We start from the raw sequence: 22,727 nt of genomic DNA, 5'->3' as shown, positions 1-22,727 counted from the left end.
GCTCGGGTTGCAGTGAGCCGAGATCGTGCCACTGCACTCCAGCCTGGCAACAGAGCGAGACTCTTGTCTCAAAAAAAAAAAAAAAAAAAAAAAAATGCTGTCGAATGGCTACAAAACGTCAACATTATTACTTATTTAGGTGTGAGTAAAATCATACTTTTGGCAATGAAAAAAAATCTATCACCCCAAATATAACTTTACAGTGGAGATATCCTAGCAGATACCACCTTAATCAAGTGGTCAAGGTTAACCTCACCACTGATAAATCATATAGATAATCATGTACCCTGTAGTAGGCTAAATAATGGCTCCGAAATATATCCATCCCCTAATCCTCAGAACCTGTGAATATATTCCCTTACATGGCCAAAGGGACTTTGCAGACACAATTAAATTAAGGATCTGGAGATGGGAAGATTGTCCTGATTATCCAGGTGGGCCCGTTTTACCACAAGGGCTCTTATAAGTGCGAGGCAGTGGGAGATTTGACTGCAGAAGAAGAGAAGGCAATTTGGCAACAGAAGAAGAGATTGGAGTGATGTGGCCGCAAGCCAAAGAACGCTAGGAACCACCAGCAGCTGGAAGAAGCAAAGAACAATTCTCCATAGGGCCTCCAGAAGGAGCCTGCCCTGCCAACACTCTGAATTTAGCCCTGTAAGGCTCATTTCTGACTTCTGGTCTCCAGAGTTGTAAGAGAATACATTTTTCTTGTTTTAAGACACTAAGTTTGGGGTAATTTGTTACAGTAGCAACTAATACATACTCCCTGATAGGAAGTGATTAGAAGGGTGCCTTACCTCTTATGGTTTTTCTCCCCCAAATTTATATCCCTAGTCAAATCATGGAAATATACCAGGCAAACCCCAATGAAGGGACATTCTACAAAATACCTGACCAATATTCTTCAAAAATATCAAGGTCAGGAAAAACAGGAAAGTCTGAGAAACTGTCACAGCTAGGAGGAGCTAAGGAATCATGCAATATAGTATCTTGGATTGGACCCTGGAACAGAAAATGACAGTAATGGAAAGACTAGTAAAGTTTGAATAAAATCTGTAGTTTAGATAATAGTGTTATATCAATACTAATTTCCTCATTTTGTAACAGTTTAATAATAGAGGAAGTTACATCAGGGGTATACGGGAACTCTTTGTACTGTCTTTGTGACTTTTCCATAAACTGAAAGACATTTCAAAATCTAACATTTAAAAAGGAATCCATGCCAGCAACATGTTTTCCTGTCAGACATCCGTCATTGGAGATGGAAATAATGCAGGAATGTATTTCAGGGAGTCTAGGACTGTGCTGATCAAACACTCTCAGGGGAGAGGAAGAAAAGGCTAGAAATAGATGGCTGAGGGTAGAGAAACAGTACCACTCTCATTTGCCTTCCATGCTCCTGGTGGTGCTAATGCATCAAGTTGTCCTGGGGCATAGGCAAGGGGAAAATGTTCCTGTACTTTATGAATGGAGAATCCATAGCACAGAACAGCTCAGTGACAAATCATGTTCATTGAATTTATTTTACTTGTCCAAGTTCACTGAGCAAATGCAGAAATGAAATATAAACGGTCTAATTTCCAGGTACATGGTGGCTGAGCAAGAAAGTTCAGCTCATTTACAATATTTTAAAAATACATATTTCGATCCAGATAAGAAACTTTGGTGTTGCAGAATGACAAATGAATTTCAGTGTGCACAACCTTTCTAGATTTGACTAGACTTTCCTTCCCTTACACCCTGTATAACCACTCCAGGTTTAAAGCACTTGCCTTTTCTGGTCTTCCTTTTCTGTTTTCTTTTGTCTTCGGGGTGATTTTCTTTTCTTCCTCTTCTCCATCCATTCTACTTACCAGGTGTTACCTGTGGGTGCATAACAAATTACCATAAAACAATGGGTTAAAACAACAAACATTTATTAACTCATGGTCTCTGTGGATCAGGAATTTAAGAGTGACTTGGCTGGGTGATTCTGGCTCAGGGTCTCGCATGAAGCAGCAGTCAGAGTCAGCTGGGGCTGCAGTTATGTGAAGGCTGGACTGGGAATGGATGATCCATTTCCAAAATGACTGACTCACACAGCTATGGACAGGAGGTTTCAGTTCCTCACCATGTGGATCTGTCCGTAGGGTCACTTGAGTATCCTCATGACATGGCTGCTGATTTCCTTCAGAGCAAGTGTTCCAAGGAGAGAGGGCAAAGAGGAAGCTGCAATGCCCCTTATCATCTAGTCTTGAAAGTTATACACTCTTCCTACTGTGTCATTCTATTTGTTAGAAGCAAGTCACTAAGTAAAGCTCACACTTAAGGGGTGGAGGTGGGGGTTAAATTAATCTACATCTCTTGAAGCAAAGAGTACTGAGAACTGGCGAATATATTTTAACCACCACACCAGGTGTTCTCCTAGCCTCAGATGTATCTGAGAATTTCGTCTTCCTCTTTAGGCTTTCTTTTGGCATCTACATTTACTTCTGCAGTTTCATGTGACTCAAAACGAAACCCGATTCTTTTTTTCCTTCCAGAAGACTCCCTTCATCTTTCTTCTAAGTTTTTAAGCCCCATAAAAAGTCACAGAATGTTGAGAAAAGAAAAGGGAACTTGAAATGATCCCAGCATTACAGGATCTGGATAGAGTCATCTGCCTCTTTTTTTGTTCCTGCTGCAGTACTAAAATTTGACATCTCTGATTCTTCTCAAGCAGTAGTTGCTGCAATCTTTTGAGCAACTTCTCCATGGTGCTGTCACAAATCTAATATTGAAATCACCCTTAGTCTTCACTGACTTTTACCACATCATCTTCTTCTCAAAGCCTAACTTCACTTGATTTCTGTGATTCTTTTACTGTACATTTAAACTATTTGGCATTCAGGGTTCTAGTCCTCAGTCAGTCCTCTTAACTATTTACTTCTATGCTTTTAGACTTCACCTCTCATTTTCCACTGGCTTTCTTACATTCCCTTGTTCATCTAGCAAACTCAATATGCCTGAAGCCAAATTCAGCCTTTCCCTCCAGAGTGGCTTCCCTTTTGACCTTGCTCATAGCCAGTGGGAAGAGGCTTTGTCTCCACACTCCGTGGTCCCAATGAATCTACCTGTTCTCCTAAATTCTATCAAGTCACTGTTGCCCACCTCATATTAAAGCCCTACAGAAAATCCAATCTTTTAGAAGGATGGAAAAGGTGACTATTGACTGAAATAGAAACAGAACTGACACCCCTGGCCCAACACATAAGAAAAGATGCTGAGTCATACTCCAATTCTATTAAGAAATTGGACTCCCTGAGGACAGAGATTTTATATTACATTTGTTCCATGTCATGTTCACATGTCAAAGGCATCTCATGCTGACCAGTAAATAAAAAGCTAAGCAAATGTCTGAATATGTTTGGTGCTCTGCTAGAAGGTGACACATAATGGTAGGGATGGAAAGAGTCATTATAGTTAATTAGTTGAAATGACATAGAAATTATCGAAGTAGCTTTTTTTTTTTTTTTTTTTTTGAGACGGAGTCTCACTCTGTCGCCCAGGCTGGAGTGCAGTGGCGCGATCTCGGCTCACTGCAAGCTCCGCTTCCCGGGTTCACGCCATTCTCCTGCCTCAGCCTCCCCAGTAGCTGGGACTACAGGTGCCCACCACCATGCTTGGCTAATTTTTTGTATTTTTAGTAGAGACGGAGTTTCACCGTGTTAGCCAGGATGGTCTAGATCTCCTGACCTCGTGATCTGCCCGCCTCAGCCTCCCAAAGTGCTGGGATTACAGGCGTGAGCCACCGCGCCTGGCCAGAATTAGCTTTTTAAAGCATCCTTGATTCCAGAAAATATTAGATGTCAAACCTCAACATACCTTTACTACTAAAATATCATTAGAAGAATCCATAGTGCTGTGGAACACATAATGCTAACACCAGCTATGAGAAATCAATATCTATCAACATCCCCTTAACTTATATTGGAAGAAACACTAACCACCCAATTAGATTTAAGTAGTGAGGCTGACTCAGCACACAGGGGTGTCTAAAGAAATAAAGGGAAACAACATCCAGAAGTTATCTTTGTGAACCAAAAATATGCCCTTTAGATCAAACTTCTTAGCGAGAATACAAGATCCATCACAATCTCACCCAAACCTGCTTCTAGCTGCATTTCACACTGTTCTTTCTCCACCCCTGTCTTCCAATCTGGGTGAGCCTCTGGATTTATAGATGTCCCTCTGCTCAATGCCATGCTCTTTCCTTTATGCCTTGATCCTAGGCACATACGATTTTCTTCATTCAAAAGACCCTGTCAACACTTAACCTTTAAAGGTATCATCTTTTCTGGAGAAAAGGTAGTTGCTTCACTCCAGAGAGGGGTTGAGGTCTAAAGAGCTGTGAGAGTACACATCTTCATGCTGTTTTTCTCAGCCTCTTGCTCAGTGCCTGGCAACTGGTAGATGCTTGATAAACTTTTTTCAAGTGAATAGAGGAGTTGCTAATTCACTCGTATGAGTGCTTGCCTGGTGATCTGAGGTCAATCACTGTTCTGAACTCATTGGGCTTTTCCAAACTAAGCCTTTCCCCCTCAATCTAATAATGATAATAATAATAAGTGCTAACATTAATTGAGCACTTACTATGTGGCAAATACTATGCAGTCTTAACATGAATCATTTCATCTAACTTCACAAGTTCTCCTCACTCTGCAGATGAGGAGATGAGCTTAAGACACTAAGTAACTTGCCATGATTATAAATGAGGGAGCCAGGATCGAAGCAGAGCCTGTGTACTGTATCATTAAGCTACATTGCTAGCAACTAATCAACACCACTGGGCTCATGGCTATTGGCTCATTACTGGTGATACTGATCTCTGCTGAGAAGCTCTTCCACCTCTAGCCGTGCAGCATCAGTCTCCCTCCTGCTGGCAGAGAGGAGCGCTGAGTCTTTCAAATTTACATAGGAAGCATGGCAGCAGCCTCAGTGTTGGAACCTGCCATTGGAAATGTCCATAACAACACACTTGGGGGACTTTCTTTGTGGGCCCTGGCATGGGAAGTGCAAGTTTTGTTATTCCTTATGGGTTCTGAAAAACGAGACTTTACCTGTTAGTGACTGGCTTCACACCATGTACCTGGAAGAGCTGGCTTCACATAAGGCATAAAGATGCACTCTAATAACGTATTTAGAAGTTGTTAGCTAAAGGTCTAAGCCTGATTCTAATAGTACTCCCTCAGTGAAGCTTTTTCTAGCACTCCTGCAACTATAACTTACTTCTTTTACCACCCCCTCAATTCCTCAGTATTGTATCTATCACTCTTTTATAGTTCTTTATTTTCCACACAGGGCTATAAAGAGGATATTTGCTATAAAACATGGCAAACATTCAATTAAAAAAATGCAAATAGCTGCATCAAAATGCCGATTCATAAAATTTTTAGATCAGATGAGAAAAGACCCATTTTTCTGGAAAAGACTATTGATCTGTGAGAGTTAAGAATACAGCTGGTTCCCAATTTAATTTCTCCCTGGTAAACAGAATAGGAATGGCTTGGCAAATCTACAGGAAAGAGCATGTGTGCATTGGGCTTCTGGCTTTTCCGGATGTCAGTTGCTGAAGGTTTAAGGTGTGAGTCTGTGCATGTGTTTCTGAGGAGCAGTCCCTGTTCAAAGAGGCAGTGGGAAGACTGAGTGGGATAAGTCACACATGGACACCCTGTGCATCAGTGTGCATTTAATTCAAAGACAGACCTCATTTGATAGCAATATTAACATGTCATTCTAATGAATCAGAGAAAATGAGATATAAATCCCCATCTGGATTCATGGGGATAGTATCAGAAAGATTTCCAGTGCCTTTGCAGAATGCTAGCAACATTTATTAAATACCTACCCTAGGTGCTATGTGCTTACATGAGAAGCCAAAGGTATTTGTTAAGCTAGGTAGGAACTGCAGTCGGCTGGTTGCTTCTCATCTGGAGAAAGCAGGCAACTGGGCAGTGATTGAAGTGTCCAGCAGGGGGCTGGCATTCTCTGTCTATAAGTAACACTGGTTCCTCTTCAAAGCCTCAGCTCAGCGGAGCTGCCGTTTGCTGGTGAAGCCCGTGACGTGCAAAGCATCCTGCCTATAGGATTTGAGGATTTCTCAGTGCAGTTTTTTTCTACCCACTTTAAACCTCCAGATTCTAAATATCAGGAAAGACGCTGTGGGAAAATAGCAGGCCAAAAGTTCTTAGTAAACTGCAGCCAGGGAGACTCAGACTAGAATGGAGGTAGAAATAACTGATGCAGAGTGGGTTTAATTCTAAGCGTTTCTGTGGCTAAGTTTTTGTTGTTGTTAACTTATTGAATTTAGAGTTGTACTGCACCGGTCATGTGAAAGCCAGAGCAGCACCAGTGTCAAAATAGTGACAGAGAGTTTTGAATACCCTAGTTAGTATATATGCACTCAAGAGTATTTTGATTAAAGAAGACAAAGAGCCCAGCACAGATCTCATCTTCGTCTTCACTCGGTTGCAAAATCAATAGTTAAGAAATAGCATCTAAGGGAACTTTTAGGTGGGAAAAAAATCTAGAGATGGCTCTAAATGACTGTTTCCTTCTGAACTTGGAAGTGGACTATTTCGTGCACTGCAACATCTCCAATCACAGTGTGGAACTCCCCGTGAACGACGACTGGTCCCACCCGGGGATCCTCTATGTCATCCCTGCAGTTTATGGGGTTATCATTCTGATAGGCCTCATTGGCAACATCACTTTGATCAAGATCTTCTGTACAGTCAAGTCCATGCGAAACGTTCCAAACCTGTTCATTTCCAGTCTGGCTTTGGGAGACCTGCTCCTCCTAATAACGTGTGCTCCAGTGGATGCCAGCAGGTACCTGGCTGACAGATGGCTATTTGGCAGGATTGGCTGCAAACTGATCCCCTTTATACAGCTTACCTCTGTTGGGGTGTCTGTCTTCACACTCACGGCGCTCTCGGCAGACAGGTAAGTACCGGCTGAAAGCTACATGCTCTCCAAGGGTGGTAGACGCCTGGGTAAATGAACTATCGTGTCGGGACAGGGAGCTGACTGCACAAGGCAAGTTTTACTCAAACACGGATTCCCTTCCAGGCAGGTTTTTGTTCTGGGGATGACCTCTGGAGTCTAACATATTGGTTTAAGACAGAAAAGTAAGTGAATGATGGCGACAGAAGGAGACAGATGAGAAAAAGAAAATCTCTAAGCAGAAAACTGAGGTGTCTTTTTCCAGAGACATGTCTATTTAGCATTGCCTTTACCTAACTTCTCCCTCCTTGCAAAATTAATTGACCAGTGAGAAAGGCAATCACACCCAACAGAGTTTAAACCTCAGGCAAATGTTTCTTTGAAGCAATCCAAACCCCTCCGAGAACAGGAAAGTTCCACTGGATTTCTTCAAAACGTTCTTTCAGAAATAACCAAGAGGAGAAAATAAGCCTCATTTCTCTGAAATTCATTTTCCTCAGACAGTTTAACTTTTCTCACAGCTGCTTTTGTATTTGACTCTCTGTGATAGAACAATTGTGTGCCGTTTTTTTCTAAGTCTCTCTTAAATGAAATCAAGCATTATTTGAGTTCTTAAAATTTTCTGGAGAAAACTCTATTCAAGGTTGATTTCTAATTTTAATATCTTTATTGACAATACTTCCATATATCATGTTTTTGGGGCTTATTGTGGGGAGAAAGAGGGAGTTCACTAGTTTTTTATTCTGGGAAATATACATATTTGCAAACTGCATTTCTTGTGTGAGCACATTGCATAAAAGCTTACATTTATTCAGTCTTAAAACTTTATATTCATTCTTTGAACATTTATCAAGTGTCTAGCATGTAAAAAAACACTTGCCTGAATTAACAAGTCAAGAAATAGCTGCAGATTGTTCACACAAATTACTGAACATACTTTATGCACTTCTGTGTTCTGGAAATTGGACATAGTAATGAATAGACTTTCAGACACAGCATGGGCCATATGGTCAAACCCAGAAAAACTGCTGCAATGAACATGAGACTATAAATTTTTCACTTATAATCAACTGTATGTTATGTGTTAATGACACAGAAGGATTTGAGAGTGTTCCGGGAAAGACATAGATGCTGCTCTTGAAAGTTTATACTCTGAAGAAAATGTCCCACATTTTAATACATGTGGTGCTGGATTTTTCATTTTGTAGAGGAACAAACAGGCCTCAGGTGATCTGGCTTTGCTGAGTAATGGACAAATAAAGATAGTGTTATCAGTATTTATGGACATGTGTTTATGCTTAGCTACCTGAAGCACACTGCCCAGAACATGACATTTTCAACGACTGAAAAGTAATAGCACAGATGTAAGGTTTTCACATTGTACCGACTCGACAGGGTTTCTCCATTCCCTCCATTCCCCTTTGGCTTGCTCCTACCCTGCACATCTGCCCACAGATACCAATGACCACAGACAATTTCATGTATTGATTCATGGCTGGCAAACTCTGGAGGTGGCAGAAGGTCTGTGGCTTGTTACCAGTGGCCGAGGGCTCTTCAGGATGAGGGTAATTTTCTTAATGGGAAGGAGAGATTTTGGTTTCCGGGTTGGGGAGTGCAGTGGTACAGATGGTGTTTACTCTCTTCTTGGAGAGAAAAACAGAAAGGAAAGTGAGGGCATGGAATGTAAAGATGCAGCTGCAGGGAACTCTTCTCTGGAGTTTCAAAGCAGACCAAGTCCACCATCAACAGAAAGGGAAAGCTCTTTCAAAAGCCGGGTTGCACTCCTTCGCAGCTCCGGTGTGTTCCCAGTAAGTTTGTAGTTACTGCCTGTCTTTGCCAAGTTCAGAAATTACTAGAAGCTCCCATATAGCTAACTTTCTGTGTTTTGCTAAGTCTTTTAAAAGCTGATGGATTGCCTGAATCACAGGCAGTGCATCTAACCAATTCCAACAGAAAGAATAGGTATTGAGCTAAATGATTAAGACCGTACTTTTCTATTCGTCTCATTTTTGAAAGCAATGGGATTCTTCTATCTTATATCTCATGAGGTTGGCAGGGTGAATATAAATTCTATATTTTTTCTTCTCAACAAGGTGTAATCTATATACACAGTAAACTGAACAAGTAACAGCTCAATATATTTTTGCATATGTCTATAGAACTGCCCAACCAGATGGAGCTATAGAACAGTTCCAGCATCCTCCAGAGTTTCTCTTATGCCCTTTCCTAGGCATACAGAGGCAATCACTATTCTGATTTCAATCACCATAGGTTATTTTTGCCAGTTCTTTAATCTCATAAAATGGAATCATATAGCAAGTACTCCTTTGCATCTATCTTCTTATGCTTATCATTATCTCGGTGATATTCACCCATCTTGATACGTGTAACAGTGGTTTGTTCTTTTTAATTGTGTGTGGTGTTCCATTGTATGAATATAGTTTGGTTTATTTATTTGTTCTAATACCGATGGACACTGGGTTGTTTTTAGTTTGGGGATGGCGATAACCTGCTCTGGACATTCTTATTCCTATCTTTGGGGGAACATTAAGTGTTTATTTCTCTTGGGTATATGTCTGCGAGTGAAACTGCTGGGTTATAGGGCCTATATTTACTAAATATTGCCAGTTTTCAAGGTGGTAGTCTGTATTAGGTAGACTGGTGAAAGAGTGAATGAACCAGAAGACCCTCCAAACCAGATGGTCACCAGAATCACAGGGGAGCTTTAAAAACATACAGATTCCTAGGCCCTGTCCTAAATCTACTAAATTCAGGGTTCTGGGGCATGAGTGGAGCACATAGTGATAATCGTCCATCCCTGCCCCCTATACATTGCCCAGCATTGCCAGTCCTCATTCCAGCTTCCCTTCTGCAGTTCCCCCCCTCACCGGGTGAATTCGAGTCTTTGTCAATATGAAGAGAATATCAAGTTTCTAGAAAAGTTTACACTGGCGTCACTGGGTAAAAGGGAGACTTCAAGGCAGTCCCAGAAACCAGAATTCTGGGAATTTGCACAGCTGAGCAGTTGCAGGTTTGCATTCAAGCACCTTCAATATTGATCCCCATCCTCCCTCTCCTCCCATGCTTTCCGTCCTTACACACACTGATATCCTCATACACAGTGGTTGCACGGATGTGTTCCTGGCTTTGTTTCTGGGCTTATGCTGTGTCCCACCCACTCTCCAGCACGCTTTCTCCTTTCCTAAATACAGACTGTATTCCTCATCCCATGTAGCGTCTGGGCTTGGAATGGGTATCAGCAAACCTGCATTTTAGGCATTTTCCTTCCATTACTACCCATATGAGAAAGTGAGACTAAGTCACTTAACTCTCTGACCTTAGTTTAGTCATCTATAAAATGATGGAGTTGAGCTAGGCAATTTCTATGGTCCCTTTAAGTTCTAAAATCTTGTGATTTTTTTTTTCTATCTTCTTCTCTATCATTCAGAATCTGATTCAAATCTCCTCCTTAAAACCCTAAGTTGAGCCATTCTAGCTCAAATTTCCTGACCCTCTTGAAATATCAGAATTATTATCTGAGACATGAATTATCTTGTGACACCTTTTATATTGCTGTTTTGAACTGTTTTGTCTGTTTATTTTAGCCTCTCACATATTCATTGCTTTACATTTTTTGGTAGATTATTAAGAATGTTGAGGGCAGAGATTTTTAATATATTCTTTTTTTTTTTTTTTTTTTAGACAGAGTCTCGCTCTGTTGCCCAGGCTGGAGTGCAGTGGCCGGATCTCAGCTCACTGCAAGCTCCGCCTCCCGGGTTTACGCCATTCTCCTGCCTCAGCCTCCCCAGTAGCTGGGACTACAGGCGCCCGCCACTTCGCCCGGCTAGTTTTTTGTATTTTTTAGTAGAGACGGGGTTTCACCATGTTAGCCAGGATGGTCTCGATCTCCTGACCTCGTGATTCTCCCGTATCGGCCTCCCAAAGTGCTGGGATTACAGGCTTGAGCCACCGCGCCCGGCCTAATATATTCTTAAATCTTCCATAGTGCCCCACAAGTTTTCTTGTACCAAATGGGTGATCAATAAATAACGACTAATTAAAATTATGTTTAGTTAATGCATACAATTTTCCTCATTCTTACTCTCCATTCTATTTTGAGGATTAATCTGAAAGCATACTCTTAAAAATAATGTATTGGCCGGGCACAGTGGCTCACGCCTGTAATCCCAGCACTTTGGGTGGCCGAGGCGGGTGGATCACCTGAGGTTAGGAGTTTGAGACCAGCCTGGACAACACAGTGAAACCCTGTCTCTACTAAAAATACAAAAATTAGCCGGGTGTGGTGGCAGGTGCCTGTAATCTCAGTTACTTGGGAGGCCGAGGCAGGAGAATTGCTTGAACCCAGGAGGCAGAGGTTGCAGAGCAAGACTCTATCTCAAAATAATAATAATAATAATAATAATGTATCACATAGTCATCTGCTCATCTGTTCTCTATTAAGCTCTCATCTGGGTAAATGAGAGAAAAACTACTTTTTTGTGAGTCAGTAAATAGATTCAGGGGATAAATAGATGGGTGGATGGCTGGCTGGCTGGTTGGTTGGGTGGGTTACATGTATGAGTGGACAGATAGGTGGATAGATGGATGAACGGTTGGACAGATGGAGATATTTTTTACATACTGGTCCTTCCTATTAGATGTCCACCTTTGTGCTAGGTGCCTCATTATTATGTAAATGAAATTTGAGACCTGAATTGGACCCTCAACAGAAAAACGGTGAGAGTGGTTTGTGTTTTCTTTTCCAGTAAGGGTAACGTTTAAAGCTGAATTTCATGTTGACAACATATACAATGCCCAACTTATATTAAGCCTGCTTCAGTGCTATTATTCAGTGTTATTTTTACTAGAATGCGGCTGGCAGAATGGATTCTAAGGACAAATGGATATGGCGGTTCCACTGTAACATGATTCTTCTTTGATTCTATGGAAAGACTGGTTATAAGTTTCTTTGTTACTTGGAATGTGGAAAGAAACAGGAAGGTGTTATATTTCTGCAAGCTTCTTGAAGTACAGATTCTTTGAATTTTCTGCAAGGAATGTATGTGATAACATGGTTTGCAGCTTTCCCGACATCTAGAGCTGTATGGTCTAACTTGGTAGCCACTAACCACATGTGGCTATTTAAATTTGCATTTCATTTAAATGAAATGGAAAATTTCATTTCCTCATCACACCAGCCACACATCAAGTGCTCAGTAGCCACATGTGGCTAGTGGCTACTCTATTGGACAGTGGAGATACAGAACATTTCAGTCATTGCAGAGGGCTCTATTGGACAGTTTAGAAAACAGTTTGCTATATGCTTTGGGGTCCAATTTTCTTCCCCAGGATACACATTGACTTCTCTCTCTCACAGAGGGTATCAGGAATTCCTCAGATAGGCAAATATCAAATGCCTCCCAGCTGCACAGGCTCTTCCTGGCTGTGAAATATCTTCTGTTGGAAGACACACACAAGTGAAGAGGGAAGAAATGAAGCAGCCCCGTAATCATCTGCAGTCACAGGGTTGGGGAATTTAGGCATCCCATTGATGAGGTTGTGAGGCTTTCCAAAGACATGAGGGGTCAGCTTTCCAGGTCTCCACTGTGAACTTGTGTCTGATCTTTCCGTTCTTTCTTGTAGGTCCTCTTCCAGCTGCTAGTCTCTCTTTTATATCCTCCTGTCCCAAGACTTGCCAGAACAAACACTGCTCTAGCCAAACTCTTCTCACTGCCTCCCACATGTGCCACCCGACTTCTCCCCTCTCTAACTTCATTTCCCCTTCTCTGATGGCTGGACCCTATGCTTTCCATCTACCCAAATCCTATCAATCCTTCAAGGGATAGTTCAAGTCCTTTCTCTTCTATGAAGCATTCCCTGATCTTTTGCTTTCATTGATTTTTTTCCCTTCCCAAGATGTTTCTGCCTATATTGTTCATTAAATGCCTAGTCTATCCTGTACTACTAGGTCTTTGTTAGAGATTTGTTTTATACTTCCTTAATCATATGGGGTAGTTCATAGGGATCTGTGTCTTCTACAGTAGCCAGGCCCACTCTGCATTCAGTAAGAGTACAATAACCACACCTTGGTTGATGTTTGAGCAGTGACAAAAGGATAAAGTCCAGCAGCTAGAAGTAAAAGTCATCTTGAAGTTCACACCCTTGTTTGACACAGAGCCCAAAAGAGGTGATGGGATTTAACTTTGTCACAACAAATTCAGAATGGAGTCAGATTAGAAAGAACCCTTTCATCCTCATTCCAAGTCTTAATTCCTTCAGGGGAACTGGAAACTTTTCTTCAGAAACCATCAGACACGGAGTCTGATTCCATTTCCCTTTTCTGGACAGTGGGAACTACTGATGCCAAAACCTACCCTTCTGAAGGAAAATACCCTGAGTGACTCCAGGGTAATCCCCTTCTAATGGGGTCACCCCAGTAATTCTAAAGGCTCCTCTACCACTCTAGAGGCCCAGCTTCATTGATTTCAAGGAGATTGGCCCCTTTCTCACAAGCGAAGACTTACTTAATTTCATTTCTTGTAAAGCATCCTTCTAGAAATGCTTTACAAGAAAGACCTTCTGTTGGAACCAGTTTACATGAGCTGCCAGTTCATAACTTCTGTATAGTTTGATTTTTCTGAAACACATGCTGCCCCTCTCTGGAAGGAAACTCATGTCTCTCCATGGCAATGGAACTACCACAGCTGCCAGCAGCCTCTGGGAGTGATGAGAGGGCAGGTGCTGTTGAAGTGAGGTTTCCCAGCAAGGCTCTTTCAAGTGGATCGGGAGAGAAGGGCAGCAAAGAACTTTGACCTTGTCTCTCACATGTTATCTTTTAAAGTGTTAGGCTTTTATGTGACTAATTAAGTATCATTTCTGGCAACTTAATATGCATAGAGGCAAAAAGGAAAGCACAAGCTTCATCATGAAACATAGAGTATGGCCGGAAAGGGCTTCCTGCTGAGGTTTCTTGAACTGTGCCTGTCAGTAACATCCTTTGAAAATAGGCTAAATTTACATTTTTGAACTTGTAAGTCCTCCTATGCGTGGGGTTTGCATAAATTCTCTCTCAATTAAAACATATGTTTTTCAGAATAAAAGAAAAAAATTCTCCATTTCTTCTTCTTATTTCCTAGTAATAATAGAACAAGGGATTTCGAAGAAGTTCATTTCACATATTACACATCATTTCCTATAGGAGGTCTTCCTTGGCCACTCGATCTGAAGAAATCACCAGTACTATCCCATAATCCAATTTCTTTTTTCAGGTCTACTGAGGTGTAGTTTATATACAATAAATATTTGATACTCGTATGAATTTTGACAAACATACAGTCACATCACTACCACCACCAGCACAGTCAAGATAGAGGATATTTTCGTCACCCCCCAATTCTCTCATGCCCCTTTGTAATCTATCTCCTTCTTCCACCTACAGATCCTGGCAACCACTGATCTTTTCCAGAATGTCATGTGAATGATATCACATAGTATGTAGCTGTTTGAAGTCTGGCTTCTTTTAACTCACTTTTTTGCATGTATCAGTGATCCATTCCTTTTTATTGCTGAGAAGGATTCCATTGTATAGATATTCCACATTTTGTTTACCCATTCTCCAGTTAATGAGCATTGGGGTTGTTTTTGGTTTGGGTGATTATGAATAAATCTGCCATAAACATTCTTTGTTTGTTTTTTTTTTGAGACGGAGTCTCACTCTGTCGCCGGGGCTGGAGTGCAGTGGCCGGATCTCAGCTCACTGCAAGCTCCGCCTCCCAGGTTTACACCATTCTCCTGCCTCAGCCTCCTGAGTAGCTGGGACTACAGGCACCCGCCACCTCGCCCGGCTACATTTTTGTATTTTTTTTTTAGTAGAGACGGGGTTTCACCATGTTAGCCAGGATGGTCTCGATCTCCTGACCTCGTGATCCGCCCATCTCGGCCTTCCAAAGTGCTGGGATTACAGGCTTGAGCCACCGCGCCCAGCCTCATAAACATTCTTGTACGGTTTTTGTATGGATATATGTCATTTCTCTTGGGTAAATATCATCCATTATTATTTTCTTGAGAATTATTTTGTTCATTTGTTTGTTTACTGTCTGTCTGCCACCACTGGAATATAAGCTCCAAAAAAATGGGAGGCCATCTCATTCTTTGGTGTATTCTCTGATACTAGAACAGTCCCTAACCTGTAGTAGGTGCTTGATAAACATTTGTTGAATTGATGAATGGATGGATGCATGAAGAGAGGAATAAAGGAATGAATGAATTCTAGTAGGTCCTACTGGGTAAACCCACAACACTGGATTATGGTCTGTAAATCACGTTGCTCCTTTCTTTTCATGATTAACAGAGTGATTGCAGGAGAACAATGGTTCCAACCCTAGATGACAAGAGTTTATCCAGATTTTATGGGGACTCTTGGGGTGGGGGCATTTTTAAAGAAAAAACAAATAAAATTATGAGTACAAAATTAGGAAGAGAAGTGGATATTTTTAAACCTTTAGAAATCACAAGTTAGATTTAGAAATCATAATAAATCACAAGTTTAAATAAGCTGGTAAATTTCACCAACATCATAAAATCCAGAAAAAGAACATAGTATCTATTAAATAACTGCCTGACACACCTCTGTCATACTTGTTTTCTTAAATATTTTGGCTTCATCCTCATTTGTCTCCCTTTAAAATGACATTATTTGGTAAAATCCATTTCTATACAGAAAATAGAAGGAGGAGGTCAGTCTTTTAGCATGGTTTATTAAAATTGGCTTTTTATTAACGAGAGATTAGAAAAACTTTCTTTCAGCTTCATATCTCATTATTGGTAGTGTCATATATATGTTTAGGATTAACATCAAACTTGGAAAAGCCATTATCAAGTTTTTTTCTCATCTGGACTGTAAAAACCCAAAGCATTTAAAGTTTTCTTGTGTTTTGAGTAATCTTAAATACTTATTCAATTGATGACTCCTAGTAACCTATTTATCATGGATGTCTTCACATTATGAGTTTTGTGCTATCTCCATCAATGTCAGTATTTTGTGAGTATGCGCAACATCTGTGACTTTACACAAATATATTTGTTGTTTGTAATTTGGCTACATGTTTCTGCCCTATAAACACACTCATAAATTCAACTGTACTCGTATATTTGGATTTAACTCTACCATCTAATGTTTGATTTCCATTGGTCTCACCTGTTTCATAATATTTTTTCCTTCCCTTCTTGCTTTCTTTTAAATTAGATATTTTAATTATTCTATTTCCCTTGTCTCTGAGTTTGTTAATTATACAAACTCTTCTTAATTTCTTTTAGGGGCTTCCCTAGAGTTTACAACAGCATGTATCCCTGACTTATTAGAATCTACTATAAATTGGAACTTTCCTACTTCCCGGACAATGCAAAAATAATAGGACAGTTTTAACTTCATTTAAAATTCCTTCTTGCCTTTTTGTTGGTTATTGTGATTCTATAGTTTAATTCTCTCTAGATTTAAAAACCTACATTATTTTTATTGTCTGTACATACTTTACATATACTCACACGTTTACCTTTAGATTTAGATTTAGATTCCACTTACTTACCTTTCCTGTTGTTCTCCATTCTTTCTGGCATCTCTGTGGCTTCATCTGAGATCACTTTACTTCTCCCCGAAAATCTCCCTTCAGTATTTCACTTAGTGTACACATTTTTTCAGTCTTTGTTTCATGTACTTTTGGAGGATATTTTCAGTGGGCATAGAAATCTAGGTTGGCAGTTCTTATCTTTCAGCACATTGAAGTTGCCATTCATTGTCCTCTTACTGTATCTGACAGTCATATGTCAGTTTTATTGTTGCTCCTTTAACAGTATTGATTTTTTCTCTTGGACTGATTTTAAGATTTTTCTCTTTATTTCTGATTTTCAGCAGAATTACTATGATGCACTTAGGCATGGTTTCCTTTATTTCTGCTGCTTGGAGTTCATAGCATTTCTTAAATCTGTGGCCCAAAGATTTTAGTTAGTTTTGGAAAATTCTCAACCATTACAACTTCAAATATTGCTTCTATCTTATTATCTCTTTCCTCTTCTTCTTTGTCCTGGCTACACATAAGTAGAGTAACTACAGGTTAACTTTAAGCTTTTAAAGTGTTTTCCCCTTTGGTTATCTTTGCTTTTACTAAGGCAGGCAATTTCATACTAGAGTCAGACCTCTGTTACTGAGAAGTATTTTAAGCACAATTTCATTTCACCATTTTGCCATGTCCCATAAATTTCCTACTCTCTTTTCTGTATTTGCCATCTTTTGTTTCTCACTGTACTTCAGTCTGGCCATTTTCAGTTCTCTAATCCTTTCTTCAGTTGTGTGTAGGCTGCTTCTGAAGCTTCCATTTAATTCTTCATTTTAGTTATTATATATTGCAATTCGAAAATTTTCATTTCGTTCCATCTTGTAGTTTAATTTCTTGAATTAGTCCGAATACATTTTAAAATACCTTTCTGGTAACTGTTAACATGTAGGACCTCTATAAATTTATGTATAAAGAATTGTAGATCATTTGAAGCTCTAGATGGTGCTATCTTCCAGAAGAGATTAGCTCTCGCTTCTTGAAGGTAATTAGGAAGTGGCATTACATTTGATGCAGTCAGGGATTGAACAGATTGGAGGGTGGACTTTGGTCTTTGTGAGAGTTGGTCTATTTCTAGTTTTCCCCTGTCACTGAGGCTTACCCTTTCGGGCATCTCAACTAAAAGCCTGAGGTGTTATCCTGGGCTTCTCTCCTCGGTGGGCCCTGGATTCTACTTATTGTCCCCCTTCATCCTAAAACTCCTGGAAGTTGGGCTCAGCTCTCACTTTCTCTGCTGCTGCTTGACATTTGGTTAATGCCTTAAGGGGGAAATGATGCTGAATAACAACTTCATGTTTTTGCGCATCATTTCTCTCCAGGATTTTGGACTGTCAAATCCCTATTACCTCGGTATTTCTCTGATGTTTTCAAATAGATTTTTAAAACTTTTCCTTCCAGGAGAGTTGGTCAGCAACAAACCAGTTTGCCATTATCAAAAAGAGAACATCCCCTACTACTACCTCCCTTAAAGACCTGATCTGCTGCCCTCAAAACTACACACAACCCAGTTTCTTTAAAGAGGCATTCAGAGCTACCTATTCAGGCCTGTGGGATCAACATTTACAGCCTCAAATTATCTCAGCAATTCTGAGTGAGAGAAGTGAGTTCTGGCTAACCTCAAAGTGAGTAAGTCAGGAATCTCAACTGATGCCTGCAGCAGTGGACACTGCCAAGCATGTAGGTACATCAAAGCCTCTGGGATCTTTAAACTAAGCCAGGACTTTTAGCCCCAATAAGCAGGAGCTACAGATGACATTTCGCTATTCAGTGATTGATAACAGCTAAAATTTCATGGGAAGGAAAGAGCCAGAATGTTCCTAAGGTACATTTCTTTAAACTTCACATCTTTATTACTTTTTCTTTCTTTCTTCGTCTTATTTCTTTTTTTTAATATTGTTTTTGTATTGTACTCAGGCCAGCTGGCCAGTGGGGATAGCTAAAGATTACATGGGAAAGAAGTAGGGGGAAAATGCAAAATTTGTCACATAAAGAATTTATTTTCCAATGTGAGGAGAATTTACTGTGACAATAATGTCACAGTATGTGACTCACTTCTTTCTTCATGCTGTCTACATATAAATAGAATAACTACAGATCAACTTTAAGATTTTCAAGGTTTTTTTTCCCACGGTGGTGGTGATTTTTTAATTGAGTCAGGCCGTTTCGTACTAGCCACAGGCCTCTGTTATGAGAAATACTTTAAATATGATCTTAAAACAATAGAAAATTATGTAAAAAACAAAATCACAGTAGTTACCCCATGAGTACATATGGGAAATGCTTATTTCTTTTTAAATAAATGGTGATCAGAACAGATTTCTAAGAATTTCATTATTATCTTTTCTTCTCCCTTTACACTTTAAATGATTCGAAACATCATAGAAAAACAGAAAAATCAGAATTTGGCATCGTTTCTTCCCTAGATTGTGAACAGAAGTGAAATTGAAGTTTAAAATGATGATTTACGGAATACATGTACTGCGGGATGAAGACAAGTACAGTCAATATTTAGTTTTAAGTATTCTTCACTTGTGCTTTAAAAAGACCCGAGCATCTAAAGTGCTATAGTAAACATAAAAATCTCTGCTGACCTGGGGATCAAGAGACCCAGGTCTAGTCTTGGTTCTCAGCTAACTGGCTGTGGGACCTCTCTGGGCCTCAGTCTCTGGTCTGTCTCCTCTTCTATGACCTCTAAGTTTCATATTCCATAGTTACATATAAAACAGATTTGTAATTAGAGATAGACTCATTTGTCTGTACCAGGATAGCAGCACTTTATATGCTGAGCTAGCAGCATCTAGTCTAAGAGCTCTTCATAAAGGCATATGTCAGTATTCTTATATGGTTCATTAAGGGCTTTTCCTAGATGTATCTTGCTTCCCCAGTTAGATTTTAAACCCTCAGTGGCCAGGAACTATTATATCCATAGTGCCAAGCAGAGCCTGAGATGCCAAATTAGTGCTTAACTGTGCTTTTAGACTAAGCATCCTGAGTGATGAGTGCTTAGTACTGGAAGACCAACGACAGGGGTCAGTGGCCTATTGTCTTCATTATCACAAATGAATAAGTCTAACAGACAGTGCTGTGTGAGATGGAAAATGAGCTTACTTCTGTTTAAAGAAGGGCAACAGCTTTGGTGTGGACAGTCAGAGAACAACAGAAATGGTAAAACATTCGGCAAACTTTTTCTGCAATATATTAGGCTTTGTGAACCATACGGTCTCCATTGCAACTGCTCAATTCTACCCTTGTAGGGTGGAATCTGCCACAATGTGTAAACAAATATACGGTGATGATACAATAAAGCATTATTTATGTACCTTGAAATTTGAATTTTATGAAATTTTTACATCTCAAAATGTTCTTCTTTTGACTTTTTTTCTCAACCATTTAAAATGTAAAAACCATTTTTAGCTCACGGGCCATATAAAAACAGGCAGTAGACCAGACTTGGTCAGTGGGTCTTAGTTAACTGTCCCTGATATAGAGTGTGCATGCTTTCTGGGGTGGTTATTTAGCAGTGAGAATTTCCTATATGAATGGAGTAGGACCTCGGGAAATCCACGACCCCTTTCCAGTTAGCCAGGACAACTTCCTAAGGAATATTGTGAAGAAGAGGCATACATCTGTGTGATGCTTCAGGGTTTTGAGGCACCGTGATATCATGGACATTAACTTTTTAGATCATTTGGAATCCTTATCATTATCCCTGTTTTTAGATGGTGAAATGAGGGTTCCACATCACACGATTAGCAAACAGTGAAATTGAGAATCAAGCCGAAGTCTTTAAGCCAAGTGTTTTTTCCAGCACGACCTGGGTCCTGTGTGATGCTAACAGTTGTTTAAATGAAACAAATAAGAGGGTTTTAAATGGAGGTTTAGCTGGGTTCCAATTTCCATGGGTGGCGGACATGAGGGCAGGGCCTTGTAAATTGTTCACTGGGGAAGTAAAGGTGTAAACAGATGCTTCTCACCACCTCCTTTTAATGTTTCTCCATCATGCAAAGTGCTGCTTTCTCTAAGGTCTTTTCATTATAGGCTCATGTGAGCAAGTTGCTTTAAAATTGTCAAAAAGAGGAATTGAGTTTGGGAGAATCACTTCTTTGTTTACCCCCAGTGATTTTTCTAGTCTTGAAATGATTAGAGAAATATCAAGTATTTTGGCTCCAGAGATCTCTTGGGAAAAGGCTAATAAGTTGGTATCCAGAGTGATTTTGGGTAAGAGGGCTTGAGAGGAGTGTGTGTGACTAGGAGCATGCCAGGGGAGGAATGGGTTATCTTGAGCATCTTGAACCCATTTCCTTATCTGAAAGGAAGACATTATAGGCCAGGCAAATTGGATGAATAGTTCTAGATTTTTAGTTTTAGTCATTTATTTAATTCATAAATAAAGTAGGCAGAAAATGAACAAGACCTACACCCTACCCTTCAGAAACTGATACTCCTGTTACTCAGGGTACATCAACTTTCTTAATTTCCAAAATGGAAAGAGCAAAAGTGTCACTGAGTGTCCAGGGCTTATGCTTTGTTTGAACTCTCGTGTACCTAGTACAGGACCATGCAAAAGTAGCTGCTTAAGATATGCTTTGTATTTGGATTTGTATATACTAGAGGTATTACTTTTTGGGAAGTAGGGGGTGCTTTGTGTCATTTTAGCATGATGTGTTGCACTGAAGCTAATTGTAGGAACAACCTGTGAAAGCAGGGACGTTGCCCTCTAGTGAGCACCAGGGTTCTTTGAAAAGTCATGGTGCCCAGAAGCAAGGGCAGAGCACTGCCTGTTGGCTAGCAGGGTCTTGGGCATCTGTGTGAAACTGGGAGATGTTTATGCTCTAGATCATTAAGAAAAGATACAGAATTGTATACTCTCAATTCTGTACAAAAGACAAAAGGAAAAATTGGAAGGAAATATATCAAAACATGACATGCAAAACTTACAGATGATTTTTGTTTTTAGAATTCTCTACTAAGTTTTTACAATAAGCTCTTTGTAGTTTGATAACTTTTTTTGAATGAAAAACGTCCTTCAAAATAGCTAAGCGCCTCTTAACTGCCTTACTTGTTGATACTTTTGCTGACTCAAAGCAACTATTTCAGTTAGTTCTTAAGATACCCCTGAAGTTGCATGATAACAAGCTTAAAAACTATTTCATCTTTCTTCCCTTTCTTCTTTTCTTGCTGTTTCGTTTTCTTTTCTTTTAAAAATTGTATTGGGGTAAAATATACATAACAAAATTTGCCCTTTTAACCATTTTTAAGTGTACAGTTCAGTGGCAGTAAGGACGTTCACAGTGCTGTGCAACTATCACCGTCATTCATCTCCAGAACTTTCTTCATCTTCCCAAACTGAAGCTCTATGCCCGTTAAGCAATAAGTCCCCTTATTTTTGTCATTTTCTTTTGTTTGCTTTCTTTTGTTTTATTTATTAATTTTGGGGGATCACATTTAGTACATCACTATCATTCATAGTGGAGATAAATTCAAAAGCATTAAATTTAAAGAAATGTCTGAGTTTGAGCCCTGGTTCTTCCAGTTGTCAACTATGTATGTGACTTTGGGCAAATCACTTTATAAGCTTCAGTTTCCTGATCTTTAAAATGGGGAGAGAATCATCTATGTTTAATATATCATAGGACTGTTGTAATTTTTGTAATGTTGTAATTAAATAATATATGTTGACTTCTTTTTGACATGTTACAATTCCTAGTCAAAAGAGTGAGTGCGCCATTAGCATGACTGCTATTTATGTTCATAAGCGAGCCAAGAGGTTGTCGTAGAAATCTTGACCAGTTGACATTCTAGTGGACTCTCTTTCCTTTTCAGGAAATACAATAATAACCTTTTATTAAATCAAACTTTTCCAACCCGCAGCCTGCGGACCACCTGTGGCCCAGGACAGCTTTGAATATGGCCCAACACAAATCTGTAAACTTTCTTAAAACATTATGAGATTTTTTTTTTTAACTTATCAGCTATCATTAGTGTATTTTATATGTAGCCCAAGACAATTCTTCTTCCAGTGTGGCTCAGGGAAGCTAAAAGATTGGGCACCCCTGATTTAAATAATGCTGTTTTTCAAAGTGCGTTTGAAAAATCTAGCTCATGGCCGGGCGCGGTGGCTCAAGCCTGTAATCCCAGCACTTTGGGAGGCCGAGA

General features: G+C 39.9%; 1 protein-coding gene across 1 annotated transcript in view; it reads left to right on the top strand.

Moving 5' to 3' along the window:
* Positions 1–5,896: 5,896 nt before the first annotated feature.
* Positions 5,897–22,727, top strand: part of GRPR (gastrin-releasing peptide receptor) — a 31,426-nt gene continuing 14,595 nt past the window's right edge. Inside the window, exon 1 of the mRNA XM_011940252.1 lies at positions 5,897–6,963. Coding sequence (XP_011795642.1) covers positions 6,551–6,963 — 413 coding nt within the window. The 5' untranslated portion in view covers positions 5,897–6,550. The remainder of the gene's footprint in view (positions 6,964–22,727) is intronic.

Source organism: Colobus angolensis, unplaced genomic scaffold (genome assembly GCF_000951035.1).
Source record: "Colobus angolensis palliatus isolate OR3802 unplaced genomic scaffold, Cang.pa_1.0 Scaffold188, whole genome shotgun sequence".
Taxonomy (NCBI): Eukaryota; Metazoa; Chordata; class Mammalia; order Primates; family Cercopithecidae; genus Colobus; species Colobus angolensis.
Note: the sequence above shows the minus strand (reverse complement) of the source record. Positions and strands in the feature narration are given on the sequence as shown.